This window comes from Cebus imitator, unplaced genomic scaffold (assembly GCF_001604975.1).
Source record: "Cebus imitator isolate Cc_AM_T3 unplaced genomic scaffold, Cebus_imitator-1.0 Scaffold10, whole genome shotgun sequence".
Classification (NCBI taxonomy): Eukaryota; Metazoa; Chordata; class Mammalia; order Primates; family Cebidae; genus Cebus; species Cebus imitator.
This window is the reverse complement of record NW_016107325.1, coordinates 6,297,675-6,320,794: the sequence shown is the minus strand read 5'-3', so window position 1 is coordinate 6,320,794 and position 23,120 is coordinate 6,297,675. Positions and strand designations below refer to the sequence as shown.

Here is a 23,120-nt window from a genome sequence, read left to right as displayed (position 1 = left end):
TATACACAATGCATATCAATCTAAAAAAGGGAAAATAAGGGAGTGTAAAATGTGGTTAGACATCTAAAGGGGTTCTGGGGGAAGTGGGTGATGAGGGAGTAAAATAAAATCACGCTGAAAAATAGTAGGCCAAGATGAATGTCCAAAAATGTTATGCTTTGTGACTCATTTCTAACATACTTCCCCCAACACTTTAATAGCTTTGGAGTAAGCTTTTAATTTGAAAGGAGGATGTTGAAAAATATGTCAATATTTGAAATAATTTCTATCCACTTTCAGAAAGAATTTTCTGGAATATTTAGGTCTAAATTTGATGGAAACCAGTATTATTCTTTTGCTTATGGTTTATGTCAACAAACAACTGGAATTAGTATAAATTCTTATTATTTTAAAATCCAAACCTTTTAGAAGGAAAGCTTGACTCCTTATCTTTTGAGTTATCGGCAGTAATCAGAAGGTTCCTCCACAAGGCAGTCTTTGACATTTCATCAGAAATATTGATCACAGATGGATCATCTCTAGACAGGAGTGTCCCCACATGAAATAATAAACATTAAATGAGTACTGCAGTTTTTCAATGACAGAAACTACATATAGGACAATCATATATTTATGGAGAGTATTTTTCCCAATTTTTAAATTGTGGTAAAATACACATAGCATAAAATGTACTACCTTAACTATTTTTAAGTGTACAGTTCAGGGTTATTAAATACATTCATAATGTTGTGCAACCATCACCACTATCCATTTCCAGGACACTTTTTAAACTATAAAACTGGAACTCCATACCCGCTAAACCATAACTCTCCATTTTCTCTTCCTCCCAGTCCCTGGCAACCACCATTCCACTTTCTGTCTCTAGGATTCCGACCACCCTAAGTATCTCATATAAGTAGAATCATACACTATTTGTCTTTATGTGACTGGCTTATTTCATTTAGTATAATATCCTCAAAGTTCATCCATGTCATATGTCAGAATTTCCTCCCTTTTAAACCTGAATAATGTTCCATTGTATGTATACCCCATTTTGTCTATTGTATACTATTTTTGATAATTAAGAATGAAGAAGTATTAAATATTTCTCTCAATTATTGAAAACAATCTTTGAAAAGTAAAAAGATCTAAAGAAAAGATCCTAGTTATATAGATACTGATTTGACCTGTGGTATTTTTGATTCATTTCAAATTACAGAGATTGGGTTCTGCAAGTCCATTGCTTAAACTCTTGCCCGGTACCTCATAACATCCAGATCACTTACCTCCTTTGTTCATGCCTTGCAGTGGCTCCCACTCACTCAGAGTCCATGCCAAGTTCTTATAATGGCCTAAAGGCTCTGTCCCCACCTCACTCTGATTTCACCTCCTGTCACTGCATCCCTGCTCACTCCTTTCCAGCCCCAATGCAGCAGCCTCCTGACTGTTCTGGACCACAACGTGCATGGTGCTGTGTGGGGGCCTTGTCCTTGCTCTTCCCTCTGCTCATCATGTCCCTTCACATGGAGCTACCCTTCTCCTTCTTTGTTCACTTTTTCATATAACCCTGATTGGTGATAGGTCACAAGAGAGAAACAAATGTAACTCTTAAAAGGAACAAATCCTTGGGTCTCCCTCTCTTGCCCAATCTGGAAATGTGTTCTTCATTTCCTCTTAACCCTCCAGCTATTTTGGTCTTCCTAGAAAGATAGTTTCCTGGTAACTCAAAGCAACAGATTGACTACTTTCTTAAAGAAAGCATCATGTGGAATAGACATTTTTCATGATATTATGTGAGGAAAAGTCTTGTGAGCAAAATATTTTTTAAAATACTTGATTAAACAAAGCTATATTTTTAATGCAGTACTATTTAGATTGTTTAATATGCTAATAAGCATTGTGAATCTCCAAACTGGAATGCAGTATGAAACATTTTTTAAAACTTATTTAACCACACAGCCCTTTTGAGAGTGGTACCACGTGAGACTAGGTTTCCACCAAATATACTTCGGAATATGCTGGTTCAACTAAACAATCAACAAGATTTTAAAATTTAAATTTTGTATAAAAGAAAAAAAAGATAAAACATCTTATACTTGTGCTCCCTCTTAAGTGGGATATAATTATATATTTTTTAAATTCTAGAGAATATGATTTTAAAGTCAGACCCTAAAGACCCAGAAAATTCTCTCCTATTTTGGTTTCAAACACTATGACAAATTCCCTTCTCAGAAAAAACATCTTTTCTGCTTTTTTATTGGCATAACCTTAAATTATTCATAAAGAATCTGAGACTATGAAATTGGGTACTCATTGATACATACAATTGTACAAGAAAACTATTTAAACTAAACTATATTGAGAGGAAGACAGAGAAGAGATTGAGAAGGGAGAATTTTGGGCCAAATTCTTGCAAATGTTTTCATTCTAACTTCAGTAGTTTGCTTTCTTTTGCTATGTCTTTGTATATAAAGAAGATTAACAAATTTTGGAGAATTGCATAAATATTTCATAAAATGGCTGATATGACTGAATCCTTTAACTTAAGAAATAGGCTATCTCTTTGGAAATTCCTTTTCTTAGGGGAAAATTCCCAGTTAAAACATTTATCTGTGATCAACTTGGTGAATACCTAGCTCATTTATACCAAAAATAAACCTTGATCTGTCTTCTGGTGCTACTTTCTGAGAATATGAAAGGGATCTTTCATAAACATTATAAAATAGGAAAAAGAAAGACTTCCAACAACAGCTTCCTGCTTCACTTCATTTAATGCTATCTAATTATAGTCACACAGCTATTACTGGCAAAACTTAGTAGTAGGACCCAGGTTATCTAACTCAGTTCTTTCTACTCTAATACAACTTCAAGAAACCTCTCTGGGATCTACACAGTATGAAATTCTTAAATAGAGTATAGAGAATGCATGTAATTACTTAAATTGATGTGTTTTTAAATTTATGCCTTACCGATAGTGCCCTTCCAATGGGAGTTGTACTGTGCCCTCATCTTCCATAGCTAGCATACTTTGTTCTTCCTGAAAAGACAAATGTAAAGTATATAAAATGAACCTGATGAGTCTCCATTTTACATTAAAGAAGAAACACAGATTAACGTTTCATTATCTCATTAACCTCAAGACCTTCCACTCTGTTTGCATTTATTAATGTTAGCACAGGTCCTTTCAATAAAGTATCAGCTACCAAGAACATAAGTAATTAATGAGAGTCTCATAACACAAAGTAATTTAAATGCTAACAATAATCTCCTTCATGTCACTCAATAAAAATATGTTCATTTCCAAGCACATTTAAAAAATTAATCTAAATTTTATAAGAAAGAAAAGTATGGGTGATATCATCAGTTTTATTGTTATAAAGGTGAAATTATAATTCCAGAATGCTCTATGAGGAGGGGATGAGGGGTGTACTCAGAACAGTGGTTCTCAAACTTCAGTTTACATTGGAATCCCCTGGTGGGCTTGTTAGCAATATCACCCAGAAGTTCCATACGTCTGGAATAGAGAGGGCATAAGAAATTGTAGCTCTAACAAGTTTTCAGGTGATGTTGATTATGCTGGTCTGTTGACCATATTTAAAGAACTACTACTCTAGAGAGTTGAAAGGAGACAGTAGAAGATATTATCTTCCTATATGGATCAATACACAGATGTGCCTTGATAGAGGAGGAAATGGAAGGCTTGACTCTATTTGGATGTGTTTTAGGCTTTTGTTTTATGCCTCAAATGTCTTCTCATAATGACAATATACCACATTTCCTCAAAGGGTGAAAATGATTTATATATTCATATATGCATTTCTTCATATATGGCATTTTAAAACTAAACCTTTGGGATGAAGATGGTCTTATGGCTACCATACTGAAAAAATTCTGGTTTAATTTTCAAATGTTATCATCAAACTTTTTCCATGAACCAAAAAAAGTTATCCATAGATTATAGCTCTTATTTAATGCATTTATTTAAAAAATGAGCCAGTTCAAAGAATCATTTCACGCCATTTAAAAATGTTAGCATTATTGGTTCTAACTCCAGAAATTGAATTTTAAGATGCGTAAACATAAAAAACTAGTTGACCCCCTGCCCAAATGGAAACTGATGAAAAAAAATAAGGATGACCCTGAAGGTTTATTTCTTCTTTCAGTAGCTTAGCAGAGTTAAGCTGGCCTGAACCAGCTTCCAGGGACACTTTGACCTTTCACTGATTTTATTATTCCTGGCACACAAGACTGTTCTGAGTGTCCTTGGCAATCAGATCTTGGCCTGCCCCTTGGATATCCCATAGTCTGAATATACCATGCCATATTTCTTGTTACCTGAAGAAAAAAGTGTTTTCTAGTGCCTCTTAAGCTAACCTATGAATATACAATTAAATGTGTGAGCAGGTCTTATTTCTTTCTTAGAGTACTCTCCCAACATGCTAGCCATGGAAAGCCCCTCTCTGGTAGGGCACAGAATCTCTATGCCCATCCTATGCTGTGTGGGATAATGGAGAGGCCAGAGACTGCATGAGCTCTGCTACTTCCCTGCTTAGAAGCTTTCCCCAGAAACCTATGTTGTATTTGTACTCTGTGAAGCTAATGGCATGTGTGTTACCCTTTTGCATCCCAGCAATTAATTTTATTCTCTCTCTTTGCTGTTCTTCAAGGAAAAAGTTTTCTTGAAGAATATTTCAAGAAAATGAAAGCACGACAGCCACATTATTAGAACTACGTCAAGGTGAATGGAGATTACCATTGGTTTAAAATTATCCATTCAAGCATTTCAGCAGAGCTGATGTGCAGCCTAGATTGAGGCTTCCCTTACAACTAAGTTAGCCATAATATATGGAATATATTACATACATAATATATATTGTAGGCACATTCTGGTGGGCATGGGCAGAGCATATATATCATTTCAGGTAGAAAAGGTTCCTTTGTCTATAAGGTTACCTTAAGGTACATGGAGGGACATAAAAAGTAGACACTCAGGGATACCAAAGGCTACATAAGTAAAGACAAGATAGGAGAAAGATGCAGTTCTTTCCTCGGTTGCCCACTGAAAGGTTAAGCCTGGTATATGGTATCATTTCTGGCTAATCAAGAGTAAAATGTCAGGAAGCAAGGTAGAATGGCTTAAGAAAGAGTAAAATGCAAAAAAGATGAAGAGAAGAACAGTGCCGTCAGTGCTTAGGTTACCTGGCAGCAGAAAATGAATGCTCAAGATTCAATCTAACAGCAAAAAATTGGACCAAAGCTCTGGGAACAATTTTGTTTTTTCTTCAGATGATTTTCCACTTTTCTCTCAAATTGCTTTCAATAATTATTTTGCACTCTGTGGCTTGTTAGCATGTGTGGGCTTTATACTAGTCATAATTCTATCCAAACAAAAACTCATCACCTCTAAAGATAGCTTTTCCAAGCCATGCTTATCTGAAGAGAAGGGTGGCAGAGCAGCCGCTGCCTTCAGTGCCAGAAGGAAGCTGGGTGGGCCCCGGAGCGCGGGGATGGAGGGCCGGCTGCATCCCGGCAGCACTGCGAGAAAGCCAAAAATTGAGGCTTTCTGAGGAGGAGCAGTCAAATCAGGCAGTAGCTGTCACGACAGCCACAACCTAGGTTATCTCAATCAGATCAGAAAAGAAAGAGGCAGTGAGAGCATAAAGCTAAATGAGTAGTCGCCAGCTTAGACGTCAGAAAAGTACCTTAAAATGAGTCCCATTCAGCTCTTAATTTACACAGGATCCATTAAAAGCATGCTGGGTTCTACAACATGAGGAAGATGTTAAAGGGGTGATGATGAAAGTTTACCCAAGAACCTTTGAGAGAATTCACCAATTTAACTAGAGGGATGTTTATGCTATGATTTTAATGCCACCTTTTAATTAAGATAGCCAAAGCACTTTTCAGATATAAAACAAGTGAAGGATAATTAATGCTATGTCCAGTACAGGGCAAGATAACTGAGGCTTATAAAAACAAATCTACTCCAGAACACTCAAATATTTATTGAGCATGTATTATGTGTTATGAACATAGTAAAAAGAAGGATAATCCAGGGGCTATTAATTAATCCATTAAATGAGAGGTAGTCTGCTAGATACTGGGTATACAACAATGAAAAGAAAGCTATAAACTCGACTCTCAAAAGATGTAAGGGATAGTCATGAAAAGTACCAAAGTTGAGGTTGTAGCAAGAAAGAAACTCTAGGTAGGAAGAAACAATGTAGGCCAACCATAAAAATGAGGAATAAATAAGATGTGTTTGCAAGTCAGTGAACAACTAGTTTGGCTGGAGCTAAAAGTCTGTGCTGAGTAGAGGTTAAAGAGATAAATCAAAGTCAAATCCAGGTGTATTTTGATAATAGGATGTAACATATTAAATTACATCATGAATTTGAATTGTATTTCATGATAGCATAAAATTTATGATTCATATATCATGAAACCTAACAAATAACAAAGGTGGTTTTCCTTTAATTACTTTTAGTGAAACAGATTGCATTTATAATTACATCCATTTTCAGGCAAAGTGTGTATCTAAGTAGGAGCCCTCAAATATCTTCAAGTAAAAACAATGGCAGCAGAGATCAATATTCACAAATATACTTAGAGTATTACAGAGGGAAAATATTCAGCATTTTAGAATTCACATCTCAAGAAACGGAAGATTCTTCAGAAGTGTAGCTCAAACCTGTTATTTTTCCAAAGAGGAAAACAAAGTCTACAAAACGTAGAAGTGTCAAACCATTTTCTTCCTCAACTGCTAATACAATAGATAATGCTGCAAACATTACATAAATACATAATCTTTGAAAACCGTAAATTTTACATTTATAATAGATATCACTTATGGTTTCCAATGGGCAGAAGAGCCAATACATAAAACTACTCAACAATGAAAGCGGAAAAGAAAAAAATGGAGGGTTCATACAGAGTTCCTATCAATAAATAAATGTAATATTTGTTCTCAACAGAATATTTGATTCTGTGTCTCTAAGTCATTATGTAAATTATTACAAGTAAAAAACTCCAATAGAGTACCTTTGTATTTAGAAGATTATATTTGATTCTGTGGTTTTAGGAAAGGACTTATCTCAAACTTTAGCATCAGAATCACCCAGAGGTCTTGTTAACAGAGATGGTTGGCTCCATTCCCTGAGTTTTGATTCAATAGGTCTGAAGCAGGGTCCAATAATTTGCATTCTAGGTTGCCAGGTGTTGGTTAATGCGGTAGTGATTCTGGAAACATACTTTGGGCAACAATGGCTTAAGGAAGAAGAATATGCTTTCCCCACCCTAAGATTTAACTAGAAATGACATATGTCTGAGTAATAATTTGGCCATGCTTCCCAAATCCATAACCAATTCTGACCTATCTTAGCAGTAAGACATCTCTGTAATTTGTTTAGTTGCACGGGTTTTTAGATTGCTTTTATGTTTTCTTGGCCTTTTTCATGATCCTGCTTTGGAATCACAGTGTCCCATTTGCCCTCTTTTTGCTTTCTTCTATAGTGTATATGTTAGAGTGAACCCACAGTAAATCAAGAAGTATCACTATCATGATCACTTCCACAGAGTAGAATTTCTAGGATTTATCCAACACTAACCCCCTTTCCCCTTGCTCAGGAGCAAACATTCTGCTGGGATTTTCTGCCTTTAACAGTAAGTAGCCTTTTGTCAAATGTGTACAATGGCCTAGAGAATATTTAAGTAGGAAGGAAGGCATGTTGGTACTCTGAGCACATTTGGACATCCAGAATTTGATTCTGCAGTCTTCCCTTTACACAGAGCAATGTGCAAAATGTCAGGGTTCCAATATTCATTTCTACCCTGATTATAATCCTTTCTTTCTAAAAACTGAAGCATATGCATATGCATATGCATGAAGTACATGAAAATTTGGAACAGAAGCTCTGCGACCTTGGACTGGCCTGTGTAGCTATTTATTCTGCTTAACTCATTATTGAATTTTAAGGTCAAATGAATGTTTTCTCAGTGCTATAAGACCAGAAATGGGCTACTGATAGGAAAACCCTGGAGGCTAAAGGTACAAGCTTCTATCTATCATCAAAAGGACAAGAGGTGAATCTACTTTAAATTCAAGTCTCAGGGAGCTGAGACATTTCTGCTATTTACCATCTTGCCAGATCATGATCAAAATTACTCAATTAATTTGAGCAATTGCAGAAATGCAACATTTCTGGAGAACTTGTCCGTTCACCACCTTAACACACAATCTCTTATAAGACTGGGCCTTAGTAAGACGCCACTGTAAGATCACATCCTTCCACTGAGTCTATAAGCCTCAAGAAAATAGAATATCAAGATCTGGGCAAACAAGCAGAAAATCAACCAGGAATTTAACTATTAGTGTAACTATTCCAAAATCTTCCTACTGTCTTTACTGACCATACTCTTTTAATACTAATTCTAAGCTAGAAAGTGAACCTTTTAAACTTCCTTTTCTCTCTCCTGTTCGATGCAGAATTAAGCTGTGTTTGTATTAGTCAGAGCTATATTTTATTGTTCAATTATAGATTATTTCTTGACTGTATTATTGGTTTTCTTGTTTCTTTCCCTGTATTGAGGATCACATTAAAGTAATCATCATACTAATCCATTTGAGATGTTAAGGATCTATACACCTGCCTAGTTAATGTACTGCGAGGCTTTTCCCTCTAACTTGGATATGAAGGATTTAGCAGGAAAATTGCCCCAGTAAATCTTTAATCTATTTTTGTATCTTTTCAGAAGGCATGATTTCTAGGAAATTTAGTAATATTTAGTTACTTCCAAAATCTTTATCTTCATAACCAGAGAATAGTAAACACTCGTTAAAGTACAGTGGGTATATAATATAAAAAGATTAGAAACTCATTACATATGGTCTCTACCCTATGAGATTCATAAATTCTAAAATGGGCATATGGTACAAACACATATAAGTACCATACATGCATAGCTATGTGAGTGGTTCTGGGCAGTGGGAATGGCAAATTCTAATAAATTCATAATTATCAAACTTGTTCTCTTCTATTTCACAGAAAACTAAAAGGAGAATCTGAAATTTTCTTTGACTCACATTCAGAAATATATTAAACATTACATAATAGATTACATATTATTTTTCATTTTGTGAACTTCTAAAGGGCAAGAACATTTCATGGTATGAGTATGATCTAAGGAGAATACTGTGAAAGAGATGATTATATGTCTGGGGCTACGTTCATTTTTTTTTTTTTTCCAGAAGCAGTAAAGACAGTTAGCAAAAAAAGCAGAAAAATAAAGCAAAATTACATATGTAAGTTACTGCTTGAGTATAATTAATAGTACAGTAAGTGCTCACATAAAGTTGTTATAGGTTCTTGGAAACTGTGACATTAAGTAAAGAAGAAATAAAACCAATTTTACCATAGGCTAATTGATATAAACAAGAGTTGAATTGTTATGGCATATTTCTGGTCACAAAAACATCACCAAATTTTTAACTAAAGACTCAAAATATGTTTAATATTAAACATTGAAATAAATGTGAGCTATACAAACATGTAAGAAAAATTAATAAAGCAAGTAAGATAATGAATTACCAAATTTCTGGTGAGTCAGTGAGTGACTGAGGTCAGTGAGGGTGAGTCAAATCAAGGAATAAATGTTTGCAAAGTGAAAATTGTAAGGAGCACAACCCACCACAAAGCAGTTCAAAAACAATAGCAAATATGGCTGGGTTCACGGAACATTTTCATAACAAATTGTTGTTGTACATTTGTGTGATTATCATATACTTGATGAATTTTTATTTTACAGTGATTTGTATTCATTTATTCATTCCTTTTCCAACCCACTTATTCCAGTTCAAGGTCGAGGGTGGCTGGAGGCTATCTTGGCAGCTCAGGGTACAAGATGAGAACTAAGACTGGCCAAGACACTATACCTTCACAGCACACACTCACACACACACCCACATTCACTCACATTGAGCCAATATAGACATGCCAATGAACCTAATGGGCACATTTTTGGGATGTGGGAGGAAACTAAAGTGTCCAGAGAAAACCCACACAGATATGAGGAGAATGTTCAAACTCCACACAGACAGTGGCCCTGGCCAGGCATTTTTTTTTCTTACCAACATTTTAACAATACTATATTATTGGAGGGTCTACTGTACTGAAATTATCAAAAAGACTGGGAGCAATGCTCATAACCAGTCACTTTGTAATCAAAATTAAATCAATTTAAACCTTCTTGGATGTTGTGTTTGATCTCAATAATTTATTTACATCAAATATGGATAACTTAGGGCTTTAGAATTTCTGTGTTCTAGTGTCTTATTTAAATTTAACTTGTGCCAAATTATACGATATTTTTCTTAAATCATACCTGAGGATGAAAGCAAACTTTTACTAACTCTAAAAAGAAATAGAGACTATCAAAATAACCTAGTCAAAGTGTTATTATTATTATTAATTTTTGAGATGAAGTCTCACTCTGTCGCCAGGCTGGAGTACAGTGGCACCATCACAACTCACTGCAACCTCCGCCTACTGGGTTCAAGCGATTCACCTGCCTCAGCCTCCTGATTAGCTGGGACTACAGACATGCATCACCACACCCAGCTATTTTTGTATTTGTAGAAGAGACGTGGTTTCACCATTTTGGCCAGGATGGTCTTGATCTCCTGACCTTGTGATCCGCCCACCTCAGCCTCCTAAAGTGCTGGTATTACAGGCATGAGCCACCGTGTCCAGCCCAAATTATTATTTTTTAAAAAAGCTCTAATATTTAAATAAGAATATATGAAACAGAAAAATAAATAATGACACTTTTATATAATGATTTTTAGTGTTAATATTAATGTTACTCAAAATATGATTCTAAGTATTGCCTTCTATAATATTTGGGAAAATTAAAATATTCAGACAGAATTAAGACATATCATCATGATGAATCTCTATCTGTTGGAATCCATTTTCAGTGATAGAACATCATGGAGAGTAAGGGAATTACCAATCACCCATGTAGCCATATTGGTAGAAATTTCTGAGAAAAAAAACCTCATTAGATTTGTGGGCTGATCTGACCTCATTAAATGACTAAGACCTCCAAAACATTTCCAAATGAATTCCCCAAAGGAAATAGGAACTGTATCTACAGTTTGAGAAAATAGGAAGTTGAATAATACATTTACTGACTACTTATAGAAGCAAGAAAAATAGCACAATTCTCATCAAATACTTTATTTCAATTTCATTTCTATTTACTTGGAAATTTTGTTTTTGTGTTTTACGTTATAAGGCTCAATCATTCTGCTAAATGTAACACTAGTCATTTCTCCCTCGTTTATACTCTAGAATAGGATAAATAAGTAGCCCATAAAAATAATTAAATTCCAGAAGTTTCTCAAACAACTACTCAATCTTAAATCACTTTGAAAGCAAATCAGATCAACATTTTTTCTAGTAAACATTTCATCTATTTTAGGAATAATTATTCATTAGAATATTTTAATAAGACTCTGTGCCCTAGGAAAATACCAACAGTAATAATGTCTCTTCTTTTGGTTTTCATATATATAACAAAAAAAAAAATCACTGCATGATGATAATTTGGAAATAAGTAACAGCAAGTTTATGCCATTCATGGGGGAGGAATCAGAAAAATGAGCCTTACAATTTGGAAGATATTTAAGTATAAAGTATTTCTATATTTCATTAGGATCTGGTTTCCTCCTGTAAGATCTTCATTCTCTCTTTGTTCAAATCTTCATTATTTTAATCATTAAATTTCCAAACTAGTCTACCTGTGGTTGTTAGTGATCACTATCTGAAGACAACTGTCTAAAGATAAAAATAATAATTTAGTTTTGCAAAGAAATATGACTATGTTCCTTTTTTCATTCGTTATAAAACACTGATTTTGCTCTTACTTCTTTTTCAGCATCTTCCAGTTTCTTTTTCTTACTCTCCGGCATTAAATCATCCAACCAGCTGAGTTCCCGCTTCGTGAACAACAAGTCCATCAACTTTCTTACAAATACCAGGGCCAACACCTGAAGTAAATAATAAACTAGTTTAAAATTGAAAAAAATTAAAACAAGAGGTATAGATTTGCCTGTATGGCTTTGGGTAGAAACAATTTCTATTAGGCCTGAGATTAAAGTAATAATTAAATACATATATGTATAAAACATTGTCTAGTCTTCTGCTTCCTTCATTTTCTTTGCTGACTACATTCCCACAATAATGACTATGATTTTACCCAATATAAGAGTCAATTAAATAAGCTATTTTTTAAAAAGTTATAAAATGTAATTGACTATGTCTCCTTAAATACATGTAGTTAATAGTTTATACTTTATTAAATGAACACTAGAACATTCTTATCTATACTAATAATTAAAAATTATTTAGTCATTAAAATTTACTATAGTTTTTGAATATTTGAGACTTGCCTGAAACATTTAATACAATGTTATTTTTTAAATCCTCCTAATTTTTCATATTTGTCAGTATCTTTAATGTTAAATTTTGGAAGTCTGCATTTTTCCATTGAGCTTCAATTAATTCAGACTACCACAAACATTCAGAGTGATAGAGATAAAACTAATAGGAATCAATGAAATTCATAGGCATTCTTACTACTTTTGGTGCCAAAACTTATATTTTTCAATAATTGTTTAAAATAACTCTGTTGTTCCAATTTCAGTTCATGTATTTATGTTTCCTAAGAGACTAACAAATCAGAGAAAGAGAAAAAGAGTTGACAGAAGTTTCATACCATCATGGGAAAGACAATAGCAGCTCTTGAAACTTTTATTATCCACAAAAGGCCAAGGCAACTCATCTGAATAATTGTGAAGAGATGCACTTTTCGAAGTGGTACATGCCTTAGGTATATGAAATCTGGTTGATGTTTTGCAGGCATCCAGAAGAGCTTTATCCTATCAAAGAACTAAAAGATTAAACAGACTAAATTGTTTTTAGGTGTAAGACAACAATAGAAGTAGGACAAGTTAATATTTAATATGGTCCAAAATTTTAGGTTAAATGACATACCTGGATCACACTAAGCTGATATCTGGGCATCAAGACAATGGGATTTTTATGCTTACCCTCAGAGACACTACAATTTCAGTTTAATAATAGACCACATTTTCTTGAATATGGAGACATTTACCATTTAGAAGAATTTAAAAACAGAAAGCCAGTGTTAAATATTGCTACCTTGAAGAGTGGAGCCCTGTGAAGCAAAACATAATCACCATCTTCTTTTTCATCGTCATATCACAATCTCTTCCTTTATTAGCCCCTCAATATTGGGCTTCCTGGACCCTCATTCTCTGTCTTCTTTTCTCCTGGAATAGTTCGTCCATACCTGTGGCTTTGACTTTCACATACTTGCTAATAATTCCCAGACCTACAACTTTGCCTTAGCTGTCTCCTGAGTTCTAGACCCTTAACCAGTTGCTAAGTACAGTATTTTAACCTCCTTATTTTGACTTTGCTCTTTGGACTTTGCCTCTTTAAACCCCAACAAAAGTTTAGATACTGTCTTTATGAACACAAAAATCTTAACCATAAAAATTTAACCTAGATAAATTTTTGTTAAAGTATGTTCCAGAGCAAATTTTGTTTAATTTCTTGATTAACTTTATATACAGCACGGTCAAGTCATTTATATATTATCAACTGTATTTTATTAAAATTATTTTCATCTCAATCCATGTTATTTGTTTCAATCTTGCCAAAAAAAGTACATAATATTACATAAAACTATTGTTATAGTGCTGTATACTATTATGTTACAGCTTTGACTTTGAGGACTTTTTTTAATCAAGCAAACCAATTTTTCTCAATTTGAATTTTATAAATTAAATGTTCACAGGAAGCTTAAAACTTTAATGACATTTTATTTACTAATTATACTGCATGATAGTTTTATTTTATGTAGATTGTTTGGCTTATTGTTCTTAGGCCAATTTCTGCAGTTTTCAGTGTTTCCAACTAGAGGCGATTATTTAGAAAATAATGGTTTCAATCACTGTCAGTCACTGTTTTATTTCATGCCATCTCTACAGTAACATCCATTATGCATTTTCAAAGAGTAATATTAGATTTTTTTCTTAACTAATTTATTTTTAAACCTGTAGGCAAGCTCATCAAATATGTCAAATTAATATGCAAAGGAACAGTTGTCCATTAAGTCAAAATGTTAAGAGTCAAAACACCCTGTTTTACCAAGACCTGCTTGTATATATAATAGGAATCTCAAACTTAAAATAAACCTATCTACCCTTCTGTGTTCTGTGTCTTATGGCATGACATGGTCTTCCTTTCCTCAGTTATCTAAGAATCATACATATATTAATTTTCCAACCATTCATTTATTCATATTCATCTATATATTTCAAAAACATTATTGAAATATTCTATGCAGACTACTAAGTGCTGAACTCATTCCTGACTAACCTCTCTCCATTCTGTCCATGTACATGTCACTAGGTTTTAAAATTTCTATTTCTTAAATATTATTTAAACTTAAAAGTCATGAAGTAAACAAAAACTTGGTGCATGGTGGAGGTGGGAATAGGAAAGAAATAAAATCCTCTGGCTTACAATGGAATATTTCCTTTTCTGTAGAACTAGTTTTTCCCAGCCACCATTTCTCATTTGTGAGGCTGTTTTATTGCATAAGTGTACTTCAGTGTGTGGGTGCTTCAATTGTTATTGTTTAAATGGCACATTTGCTTTACTTTGGATTCCTGAAGTGTTGGAATGAATATAGATGTGGGTATATATCTGAATACAGAAACAGCATTCACGAGAACACTGTGATCTCTTTTTTTCTGCCATGTTTCACAGTGAGAAGCCCAGATAATAAGTTTCTTAATATTGCCAAACAAGCAGGTAACACAGATTCCTTCAATAGGGTAAGAAAGTAATACGCTCCTGGAACTGTTGATACTCAGCATATGCTTAAATAATCATCATCATCATCATAGTAAATGTATTCTGAGTTTTACATTTGGTTTTTATCATCTCCTAGTATCAATATCACATTTCCCCACCCAGTTAGCTACAATTCCAAATGAGAATTTCAACTGCCTGAGCTTGGGGCTCACTTAAATTTTCACAAACCCTGTTCTCAGTGTGAGACCCTGTTCATCAACATGTGCCCCAACTTGCTGTTTCATTTGTGTTCTTTAAAACTCATTAATTTAACTCATGGGCCTTTGATAATGTTTTCTTCAATTTTCATTTAAATGATTCACACCCCAAATAATTCCAAAACTTGACATCCTTGTTTAATTCTAAACCTCATGGATATAAAGTCACATGGAATTAGAGGGGACAATCTGTTGAAACCTATCAACAAAATGATTTTACTTTGTTTCTTAAACTTCTGCTGCTGTATTTATGTGAGCCTGGGGCCTAAAAATAAATACTTTTCACTTACACATGAAATGAGTACTCATAGAACTTTTGCCAAAGGCAAAAAAAAAAAGAAAAATAGAAAAAACAAACAAACAAAACCTCTTCAGTACTCTTCCCTATCTGCCTTATTAAACCAATTCTATCAAACTACACTTTTCATACATGACATTTTAAATGAGCAAATTAAATCTAATTTGGGTAAAATTAAAACATATAACATGGCTCAATCACCTCCCTCTCCCAGTTAATTTTTACCAGTGTCAAGATGAAGAGCCAGTTATACTATCAACTTCAGGTGTTCTGTGACCTTGCAATGACTCCATACTTAAGTTTTGCCTCAGCCTGGCATGCAATACGGTCTTAAGGCCTAGGTGCTGCTGGTTAGTCATTTGCTCAGGAACAGAGATCCTGTGCTGCCTGTCCTTCAGGTTAACTATCCTCTTATATGCCACAAAAAACAGTGAGTCTAGCTGTGTTATAGAAAAAGCTGCAATTTATTTTGCTTTTCAGTGGACAAAATACTATATGATAAATAAGCTCCTAATCTCTTTTTCAAGAACTTTGGAGTGCTGGGATAAATAATGTTAAATTATAAAACAAGATTATTCAAGGGACAATTTAAGTAGAAATCTATTAGTTTGCTAGGACTTTCCTAACAAATTATGACATTTTTGGTGGTTTAAATCAAGAGAAATACATTCTTTCACACTTGTGGGGGCCAGAGGTCTATAGCAAGATATTGGCAGGACCACACTCCCTCTGAAGGTCTTAGGGTAGAAAACTTCCTCTCCCCTTCCAGCTCAAGGTGCCTCCTGGCATCCTTAGTTTATGGCAGCAAAACTCTTACCTCTCCCTATTTTTTATTTTTTTTTTTGAGATGGAGTCTTACTCCGTTGCCCAGGCTGGAGTCCAGTGGCATGATCTTGGCTCAATGCAATCACCACTTCCTGAGTTCAAGTGATTCTACCTCAACCTCCCAAGTAGCTGGAATTACAGGCATGCGCCACCACACCTAGCTAATTTTTGTATTTTTAGTAGAGACAAGGTTTCGCCATGTTGGTCAGACTGGTCTCGAACTCCTGACCTCAGGTTATCCACCCGCTTTGGCCTCCCAAAGTGCTGGGATTAAAACGTGAGCCACCACGCCCAGTCTTCCTCCATCTTCATGTGGCCTTCTTCCCTGTGTCTCTCTGTGTCCTCTCCTCTTCTTATAAGGACCACAGTCATCAGATTTAGGACCCACCCTACATCCATAATGATCTTGTCTTGAAATCCATATCTAATTACATAGGCAAAGAGTCTATTTCCAAACAATGTCACATTCTGAGATTCCAGGTGGACATAAATTTTCAGGAAACACTCATTATTCAACCCATAGCAGTATCATAAAAGAAATATGTGGGAAGAATTTGCTAACAGCCTCTGTAAAAATTTAGAATACACTTGCAGAGGTTTTAAAATGTGTCCACAAATTCTTTAATACTCTTCTCTTCAAGAGACATAGTCTCCCTTTTCCCTTCACTTGGACGCAAGTGGACCTAGGGGACAGCCTCTAACAAATAGAAAACGTAGAAATGACCATGCGTGACTTTGAAGACCAAGCCATAAAGCACTGTTCATCCTCTTTCTCTCTCATTCTCTTCTCTCTCTCTCTCTCTTTCTCTCTCTCTCTCTCTCTCTCTCTTTCTCTGTCTCTCTCATATTGCTCACTCAGAAGGAGTTACGTTCCGTGTTCCCAGGACATACTACGTATTCCACAGAGAGGCCACTGTGGCGAAAGACTGAGTCATCCTACCAACAGGTAGAAAGGAACTGATGCCCCATGCACACCGTTGTGTAATAGCCATTTTGGAAGCAGATCCTCCAGCACTATCAAACCTTCAGATGCTGTAGACCTTGTCTATACCCTGACAGTGACCACATGGGACATCTTGAACCAGAACCATCTGGCTGATCTGTTGCCAGATTCATGCTGAAAATATTTATTTAACCAATACTTATTTGAAAAATGCATAAAGTTCCCCTTATACTTGAAACTGCCTTGCCCTGTATCTTTATTTTGTTGAATATAAAAAATAACCCTATAAATATAAATATAACAGTAAAATAAACAAAACAAGGGGGAAAAAACCAGGATATCACTATCTCAATAAATTGTTTTTATTTCTACACCTTCCTTTACAGCCCAGCTCAAACACATAGCTTTATAAACCTATGGTCAGAAGTTTCTTACTTTGTATTATGTCATAAGCATTTTGCCATGTTACTTTTGTAGTCCCATAATTATAATTTTTCAGGAATATACCACAAATATTTTACTGCTGTTAGAGAGCTCGGTTGTTTTCAATATTTTAATAGTATATGTTACAATTAACATATTTGTACATAAAGATTTTTCCTATTCTTACCAATAGATGTCCATAAACATGATTAAAGTGTCAAATATTATAAATATTTTATAATATAAATATTATAAAAATTATTGTAAAATATATTTATAAATATAAATATTATAAATATTTAGTAGTATATTGAAATATACTACTATAATTTTTCTTAAAATGCTGTAAAATCTAAGCCTCTTACAGTTTTAATATACTATGATAAATAAAAGTGCCACAAGATTATGAACCTTAAATGCTGGAGAGAATCTTCTTTAACTTTTGTAACTCTGAAAATTTGAAGAAATTTAATTGTAGTCTAAAAGCTGTTCCTCAGGTGGTGTATTTTCTTAGCTGTCACATGACTTATCAGTAGACCTTGAGATAAGTCATCACAGATGTGCCTGTAGTATTGTAATTTACCTGAATTCCCTTTAGAGATGAAGCACCCATATAAAGAAACACTCCATATAGCACTGGCATGGGAATAAACTGTAAAAGAACAATTGGAGAAAAGGCACAAATCATTTTTAAATATAATGTGGTTTTGCACTTATCAAAGAAAAAAACAGAGGAAAAAGGGGCATTTTTGAATAGAAACAGTATAGTACAGATCCAGAAGACATGGATTCAAGGTCCAGCTCTAGCACTCTTTAGCTGTGTAATCTTAGGTAAGTTATCTAAGCTCTCTGTGCCTTAGTTTCCCAATATCTAAAAGGAGATAATAACAATAGGGTTGTTATAAGTATTTAATAGGTCAAAATCTATTTTTAAAAACCATGTAGTATATAATGAACAATAATACTATTACTATGCCACTTTAAAGACAATTTGAATTTTGGTTTACAAGGATAAGATATTTGGATTAAAGGTAAAGAATGAAGCTAACATTTAGATGTGTTTCCTTCATTATGTCAGGTATTTGTACATATATGGATTATTCAGATTTTCTCTTTATTGGAATAGTTCACTATCACCTTATGTCTATATTACTTATATAACAAGGATTAATTGTTGAGAAGGTACTTGTGTTAATGATCAAATACAAGTAAACTAGCGTGAATGATTAAATAATTAAAAACATCAAATTGTAGGCAAATAAAACTAGTTGTAATTTATAATGCAATTCACACACCTTGGTAATATCTGACAAAATTACATGACAAAAAATTACTAGTTAATTCTCTTTAAAACAGATTTCAAGTTTTGTGTGAAAAAAAATCATTACATGCAATGATGACATCCAGACAGTGGTTTTATAGAGCACTTAAAATGGAAAACTGCATATGCGACTGTAACCAGGGCTGTGCTGTTCCCTTCACCTCTATCTTTCATTAATAACAAGTAATATTAACTGCTAATATATTTATCCACTGACAGGAAAACAGAATTTTTATGAATGCCTGTAGTGAATTCAGGTCACAAGTCAGTCAGAAACAATGAATGACTTTTTCCCATAGCTTGATCACCATTTCAAAATTGTTACAATAATTTACTCATCAAATTTTACTTTGCCAGACTAAATTTTTATGTATTTAAGGGTTTTAAAATATAGGACATAATTTCCCTCCCTTACGTTATGAAGAATTATATAAACATGGTTAAGAAATTCATCATTTTCATCACATGCCACACAATATTTGCAAATTTATGGCTCAAATTCAAATGAAAATTTTAAATGATGATAAATATATTCTTCTTTTTCCCAAATTCATAAAGACAGATTTCATTACCTTCAGAATACTGGTCATAAAGACTGATGAACCCATAAGAATAAAAATCATAAGCCCAGTAACCCTTTGCTCCCGAATGCCGAGAAATTTGGGTTGTTCTCCTGGAGCTGAACATTCTGATTCCAGTTTTAGGCTATTGACATGAGTGATGGAGAGGACGGTAGCAGCCACAAACCATGGCAGGCCCATGATGGAGCATACACCAAGCATGACAGCCACCATTAATAGGTCCAGATGGTACCCACAGCCTTTCTGTTTAAGAAAGAAAGAAAGAGAAAAAGAAATTACGTCAACAACAGAGCTAAGGGTGGCCTGATTGTGTATAGAAACCACTTCCTGATAATACTCAAGAAGCCCTTTGTATCAGATCTCCTGGAGTAAACTCTTAAACACACATTCAGTTTCCAATTGCCCTCTTTTGTCTCATGGGTGACTTTTATAAGAAAAAATAATATCATGGATTCTAAGCTCCCCTGTATAGTCATTTTTAACTCAATATAGTGCTGTCTTGTTATAATTTGTTTCAGTTTCAGCACCAGACAAATTGAGCCCCTCCTTAGAAATTACAGTTTTGTGTTTTCTATTTCCTCTGTTATGCTACTCCACTGTCACTGACCTCCAGGTGTTGCAAACTAAGTGCTTCCTAGGTCCAGGCAGGAAATGTAAAGGAAGAAAAATAGGTGCAATAGGCCATGTGGAAACTAACCTCTTGCACAGACAGGTTGCTCTTGGAGGAGAGAAATCAAAGATGGGAAAGTGTACTCCCTCCATGCCCTGTAGGAATCAAAAGTGTAGAGCCTCGGAAGCAGCCAAAGGGTTGGCCTATTTTATGTTCCAATTTTTATTTTTAATTTTTAGTGGCTACTTTATGAGAGATAGTATAATAAAGTGGTTAAGAATGTAAGTTTTGGAGTCAGACTGCCTGGAATCAAATGCTAATTCAACCAATAAATAACTTAACCTCTTGCATCTCTTTTTCCCTATCTGAAAAATGGTGATGATGATAGTGGAAGGCACCCCATTGCACTGTTGTGATAATTAAATTAGTTAATGTTGTAGATCATTTAGAATATTTGTTGAACAGAAAGCACCCAGAAAATGTTAGGTACTATTACATTGCAGTGGTTAAACAATAAATGTTTCTTTTGTACTCATTAGGTTTCAAGGCTCCTTAATAAAACTATTAATAAGTTTTTAAGAGCAGATAACTTATATAATTTATCAATATTTCCTCCAGTTTTTAGCACAATCACTGGCACACAATAAGCAATCAATAAAGGTTACAAAATGACTTAAAACATAAAATATGCATCATTAAACATTTCAGAATCAAATGTAGTAAGCGTAATTTAAAATAAATACAGCAGTTAAATTTGTTATGATCATGAGCAGAAATTACCAATTCTTCTAGGAGAAAAATTGTCTTTTTTTAGAGGTAGTTTTACATAACTTCAAGCAGTTTGTAGTTAATATGAAAGCTCTTATAGCCTGGAGTATGAAACACACTGAGAATTTGTTGCATATATGTCATGGTAGTGTTTTCATTGTGATTTTGTTTTCCTGTTTTCTTAGTAAGAAGATTCTTAAAGTCAGTTGTACTTTCTTTCCTTTCTGCTCATCCCTTCCAAATTATAAAAGTGCAAGAGATGGCAGTGAGGAGAAAACAGGAGTTATGTTCCTTGTGTGTTGGCACCAACACAATGGTACCCTTCATTGGGTCAGCTTATTGGGGCAATGCTACACTTCACCAAAATGTCTTAACTCAATTCCCTTAATGAATATGACTCTGGAAACTTTTTTTTGCAAGTAACTCAGGAAACAATTTGATTAGTAAGAGTTGAAGAGTAGGAAGAGAAACTGCCTGGTGTCCCCATAACCAAAAAGGTCTAGGAAAAAGCTTTGCCCTACCATAACATGGTCCCTTGGCCCTTTTACAAAACATTTTGGAAGATATAATTCCATAGAATAGAACTCAGATTTTGGTCCCTTTAAAGGAAAATGACTTAAGCAGTTTGAGAAGTATTTTGTCCTAGCAACTCTGGAGTTAGACGGATATAGAACAGTGAGGACCTCGTATGGAAGCCCCTTATAATTCTCAGAGAATTATACCTATTCTCTGAGGTAGTATAATGTGAATGGTGCCCCCTTGGAGCTGTTTTTGGAAAATTGTGGTATTGCAATGAGAGAATGGAAGATGTAAGAGGAGCTGGTGGCTATGAGATAAACATCAGAGGAGGGCAGAAGACAGGGGCCCCTGAGAGTCAGGCTTATATTTTTTAGCACACCTGGGTTTTCTCAGAGTCCACATTTGCTACAGCTCAATAATATAAGGGAGACCTTCATCATGATAGTGATTTCCTATAGTTCTTATTGAATGTTTTAAAAATATGATACAAATGTAAACAGTGGGATTCTGAATCGTGGGAAGTGGGCAAAATAATTCTTTCAGAGGTAATAACTTCTTTTCTAAATTTATAAAGCTAGCTTTGTAATGTACAAATATATAATAACAACAAAAATGTAATTTCCCCCAATTTTGCTGTACAACAATGGGAGCATCTTGATTTAATGTAAACCAAAGGAAATAAATAAATCAGTTCTTGGTCTTTCCCTAACTAACCAGCATCCTTCTTGCCTTTCATTTAAAATGTCTTTAAAAACTTGGACTTTGTAATGAAATTATTAGCTGATAGGCATGCCAGCCAAAGGGAACTATCCTTTTGTCAGAGAGAGAACTCTACACCTTCTAACATATTTCTGTAGATTTTTTTCTCAAATAAAGACAGAGTTAGAGCTTTTATTTTCACATTCATCCATGAATCACAGGAAATGGACATATGGGAGGAAAAGGGAGCATAGCAACAGGTGATGCTACACCAGACCCCACTAAAACCAACATGCAGCAAGACAAGAGGCCAGCCAAGAGGACCATCTGATACCCAGATGCCACTGCTGAAAAAATTCATTTCAAAGCTTGGCAGCAATTTCCTGCATCTGTCAAGTTAACCACATAAAAGACTATAGATTGACATGAAGAACCAGGCTGACAAAGAGGGCAAAAAAGAACATATCAAATGCCATAATCATCAAGAGAATATGGTGCCAAATGAATGTGGCAAATGCATTCATTTACTCAAGTGATCCGGGATTGTATTGCTGTTTATTAAAAATGATGTCAAAAGAAGCCTGAACTGTCTACAGAAACATGTAGAAAAGCCCACAGTTGTATCTTAACAGAAACTTTCTTTTTTATAAGATTATATCTCTTTTTTCACATTTAGAGAATGTGCTTTAAAAAACCCAAGAAGATATTTTTAATGCTTTTCAAAAGGATGCAGTTAACTTATGCTTAATCCACTTCTCTAAGGGAGAAACAAACAAACAAACAAATGCTAGAGAGAGTATGGATTTATATGTACATTTATATATAATATATACGATACTTCCACTTCTTTCACTTTTGAGCATCCAAAGGATCATGGGATACAATGAGTTCAAGTTTACTAATTTTGAGCTCCCCATTCTTTGGGAGGAGTAAGTCACCCATGCAGTGCAACATAGCTTTACTGCTTACATAGTGACACTCATGAAAT

The 23,120-nt window shown here is 34.4% G+C and overlaps 1 protein-coding gene across 15 annotated transcripts in view; it reads right to left on the bottom strand.

Annotated features, from left to right (window-relative positions):
• Window positions 1–23,120, bottom strand: part of SLC4A10 (solute carrier family 4 member 10) — a 364,848-nt gene that overhangs the window by 12,918 nt on the left and 328,810 nt on the right. For all 15 annotated transcript variants that reach the window (XR_005203352.1, XM_037745609.1, XM_037745617.1 and 12 more), the window contains 6 exons: window positions 19,528–19,779; window positions 18,218–18,286; window positions 12,757–12,930; window positions 11,906–12,028; window positions 2,949–3,016; window positions 402–518 (listed from right to left, as the gene is read on the bottom strand). Coding sequence is in view for 14 of the 15 variants with exons in the window: in XM_037745609.1 (XP_037601537.1) it covers window positions 402–518; window positions 2,949–3,016; window positions 11,906–12,028; window positions 12,757–12,930; window positions 18,218–18,286; window positions 19,528–19,779 (803 nt within the window). In the remaining variant the exon portion in view is untranslated. The remainder of the gene's footprint in view (window positions 1–401; window positions 519–2,948; window positions 3,017–11,905; window positions 12,029–12,756; window positions 12,931–18,217; window positions 18,287–19,527; window positions 19,780–23,120) is intronic.